We start from the raw sequence: 4,073 nt of genomic DNA, 5'->3' as shown, positions 1-4,073 counted from the left end.
AAGCAGAGCGGGGAAAGAGCAGGAGGCTCAGAGGGCAGTGAGTGGTGGGGTGTATGTGGCAGCCTGGCACCTGGGGCGTGCAGGACTAAGGGTGAGGGCAAGGGGGAGAGACAAGACTCCAGGCCCTGATGCCAGTCTGGGTGGCGGGGGTGGGGGTGGGGGTGGCATTCCTGAAGGCTGGGGTCGAAATGGCCAAAGCAGCAGTTGAGAGGAGCTTCTAGACAATGGTGTGGCAAGTGGCCTGCGGTGCAGGGAGAGCCTGGAACCTGGAGAAGGTGGAGTTGGGAGGCTGTGGCTGCACTTCAGAGGAGAGAAGATGGTGGTAGGAGCCAGGGCAGGGGAGGTGGGGAAGGGCCGAGGAGAGTGTTCCCAGGAGGAAGGAGGGGCAGGCAGGGTGCTCCCCAGGCTTTCAGCTCAGGGCTTGTGCAGTGGCACCTGGAAAAACAACAGGCCAGGCGGCCTGGGGACAGCCAGGACTATTCATGGGAGTCTTGAACTCAGAGATACTGACCAGCTGATGTCCATGATAACTGATGTCCTGAGAGAGGCTGTCCCCAGGGAGATGTGAGGACTGGGAAGAGAAGCTGCCCAGGATCACACTCTTCATACAAAGGGAAAAGTCCTAGGAGGAGACTGAGGAGGAGCCCTGCCACCAGGGCACAGAAGAGTAGCCTCAGGGAAGAATGGGGTGGAGGTGGTTTCAGGCGGACAGAGGGGCCACCAGTGCCTGGGTAGATAAAGACAAGGCTTGAGAATGGCCACTGGACCCAGTGAGGGCTGGCCAGCCTGCAGTAGCCTTAAGTGTGAGAGGGAGCAAAGGAGTGGGTGAGTGCAGTTGTAGATAACCCTTCCTCAGGCTTGGCTGGGAGGGGCCAGGGCAACAGGCCACATCTGGTGGGTGCTGGGGACATTTTTATTTTATTTTACTTTATTTTAAATTTTATTATTTTTTTAATCTTCACCTGAGGACATGCTTAGAGAGAGGAAAGGAGAGAGAGAAACATCCATCAGTTGCCTTCCGTTTGTGCCCCAACCAGGGATTGAACCCACAACCTAGGCACGTGCCTTGACTGGGAATCAAACCGGCAACCTTTCGGTGCACAGGATGACAACACTCAACTAACTGAGCTACTCTGGCCTGGCTGGGGACATTTTTAATGTTGTTTTTTTTTTAAATCCTCACCCGAGGATATTTTTTCCATTGATTTTCAGAGAGAGCAGAAGGGAGAGAGAGAGAAACATTGACGTGAGCCAGGGCTGGGGATTGAGCCTGCAACCCAGGTGCGTGCCCTTGGCTGGAATCGAACCCGAGACCCTTCAGTCCGTGGGCTGACGCTCTAACCACAGAGCCAAACCGACCAGGGCTGGGGCCCTTTTTAGACTGAAAAGCAGTAGAGAAGAACCCAGGAGAGGGGACAGAGGGAACGAAGCCCCTGAGCTGACTGAGGGCTGGGCTGGAGGACGGGCTGGGGTGGTGCTGGAAGCCTCCGCGGGACTGGTGGCGGGTGAGGCTCGAGTCTAGCTGGAGGGTGGTCGCTGTTCATCTAGTCTTCGTGCCCATGGGTGCCGGGCAGCGCCTAGGCCTGAGCCTTTAGTGGGACGCCGGGGGACCCACCGCGAGGAGAGGGATGTTGGCCGCCACCCTGGCTCCCTTCCTCTCCCGGGACTCAGCGCTCCTGACTGACCCTGCCCCAGCCCGCCCGCCATGCCAGGCAGATGGGGAAACCGTTTCTTCCCCTCGCGCAGGGCAGGGCTCCCCCGTCCAGCAAGCCCTGTGAGGCAACGGGGCTGAGGCAAGGCCAGCCGCGCCCTGGCGGGTGGCCAGCGATGGCGCAGGGCAGGCTTGTGCAACAGGCCCAGGCTGGGCATAAAAGAGGGGTGCGTGCTGGGGAGGCAGACTCCGGCACCATGGAGGCCCAGGGGGCCAGCCTGCACGGGGGGCGCTGGGCGCTGTTGCTGCTGCTGCTGGGCCTGGCGACGCCTCTGGCCACTGCCCAGGTGCTCAGCCAGGAGGAGGCCGCGCTCCTGGCCGTGGAGGAGTTCAACCGGAACTCCTCAGAAGAGAGCCTCTACCGCCTGCTGCAGCTGGACCAGCAGCCCGACGGGGTGAGCGGGGGCTCGGGGGGAGGCTCTGCCCTGCTGCGCTCGGCCACGCCGCTTGGCTTCTGCTGGGCCTCATCAGAAAGGCCACCCTCCCTTTCAGCGGGATCCTGCCTCTCCCAGGAAACCTTCCCAGAGCTGTGTCCCCTTCCCGACGGTAGCTTCCTGCCTTAGAATCGATACTGTGCAAGGAGGTGCCCCCCACATTCAGGCTTCAGGGACTTCTGGGGGTTCCAGGGGCAAGAACGGGGCCATTGGGCCTGGAGTGTGACTCCCCTGCTTTAAGTTTTCCCCGCACTCCGCTGTCTCCCACACAGGGAAGGGCTCTGCTCAGCCTGAGGTTCCAGGGGCAATGTCTTTCCTCCAGGACGCCCCTGATTCCCCTCGATACCCCCAGAGCTTGTCTGCGGTCTGCCCCTGCTCTCCGTATGCTTGCTGTGGGCAGGAGTGGGCTCTGCCCTGCCCACCTCTGTATCCCGGCACCAAACCCAGCGCCAGGAACACAGCAGGGGCTGTGAAAGGCTGTTCTTTAGGTGGGGTGTGTGTTGGGGGGGGGGAGACAGGGGAACAGATCAGAGAAAGCAAGCAGGGGCTCAGTCCTGGTCTCCCCACTTTCTCTCCTGGCCAGGACGAGAACCCAAACACCCTGAGGCCTGTGAGCTTCGTGGTGAAGGAGACTGTGTGCCCCAGAAGGACGCAGCTGCCGCCTGAGCAGTGTGACTTCAAAGAGAACGGGGTGAGGTTGGGGGCAGGGGTGCCTCCCAAGATGCTGAACAAGAGGCCTCTGGGGAACGTTTCAATATACTGGGCTGAGGCGGGAAGGTTATAGCACAAACTCTCCCCTGTTTAGCTGATGAAAGAGTGTGTGGGGCTAACCACCCTGGACCAGAAAAAAAGCTACTTTGAAGTCAACTGTGTGGAGGTGAGTGGCCCCTATGAGTTGTGGGGGCCAATGGGTGTGGTGTGTGGAACATCCTATGGACCAATTAGCCATCCCGGGCAGAGAAAGCCCCTCCTACCCTGGGCTCCTCCCTCAGCCTGAGCCCTGGCTCTCCAGGACCGGCTCTGCAGTCCCTTAGAGCTCAGTGGCTCTCAAAGTGCGGCCCACACCTGGGAACTTGTTAAATGTGCAAAATTTCAGGCCCCATTCAGACCTGCTGACTCAGACTCTGGGGTGAGGCCCAGCAGTTTGTATTTAACAAGACTTCCAGAAGATTCCAGCTGAAGTTTGAGAGCCACTGACTTAGAGTAATGAGCTTTCAGCCCATGCTCCATCTCAGCTTTGCTGGGATGGGCCGTGTGACCTTGGCAGCCACTAGCCATCTCTGGGCCTCAGTTTCCTCATCTGTTTATGGGTATAGGGATTCAACCACATGCTTCAAAGGTCACAGCGGGAGGGTGAACTGGGGCCCCAAGGTTCCTAGGGTGGCCCAGGAAGGGGGATGTCTCTGTGGGAGGGGTCTTGACCCTGGGTCCAGCCCCCACAAGGAGCCTGTTTTCTCCTGATGCACAGCTCAAGGATGTGAAATTGAGAGGGCTGCTGGGCGGACTCTTACGGAAAGGAGGACGGAAGATTGGTGAAGGCATTGAGGGATTTGGCAGGAGAATCAAGAATTTTTTTTCAAATCTTTCACCCAGGGAAGAGTCCTAATAGTCTGTTTTGTCCTGGCTCCGGCTTCTGGACTCTGAAAAATAAATTCTTGTGAAAGCAACTTTCTCCGGCCTCAATTTCACTTGTCTTGCCTTCTCCCAGTTACCACAACGAAGTCTGGGAGGCCCTGTGTGTGCGCACCATGCGCACGTGTGCGGGCAAAACCCAGGGATGGGTGGGGACAGCTGTTCCATTCAGGAGAGCATGGGGTGAGGCAGAAGGACCAAGAGGCCCAGGACAGTGTCTCCATCCTCAGGGTCGATGCCCCTGCCCTCACATACCTCCCACCCTCCTCCTCGAGTACCCAGTAGGAACTTAAGGA

At 58.8% G+C, this 4,073-nt stretch overlaps 1 protein-coding gene across 1 annotated transcript; it reads left to right on the top strand.

Moving 5' to 3' along the window:
* Window positions 1-1,908: 1,908 nt before the first annotated feature.
* On the top strand, window positions 1,909-3,860 carry CAMP (cathelicidin antimicrobial peptide). The gene is made up of 4 exons (XM_016202809.2): window positions 1,909-2,106; window positions 2,729-2,836; window positions 2,951-3,022; window positions 3,614-3,860. The coding sequence occupies exons 1-4, from the start codon at window positions 1,909-1,911 to the stop codon at window positions 3,749-3,751; spliced, it is 516 nt and encodes a 171-aa protein (XP_016058295.2). The 3' UTR covers window positions 3,752-3,860.
* Window positions 3,861-4,073: the final 213 nt, after the last annotated feature.

The sequence above is a fragment of the Miniopterus natalensis genome, chromosome 15 (genome assembly GCF_054644295.1).
Source record: "Miniopterus natalensis isolate mMinNat1 chromosome 15, mMinNat1.hap1, whole genome shotgun sequence".
NCBI classification, from domain to species: Eukaryota; Metazoa; Chordata; class Mammalia; order Chiroptera; family Miniopteridae; genus Miniopterus; species Miniopterus natalensis.
This window is presented reverse-complemented; position numbering and strand designations above follow the sequence as displayed.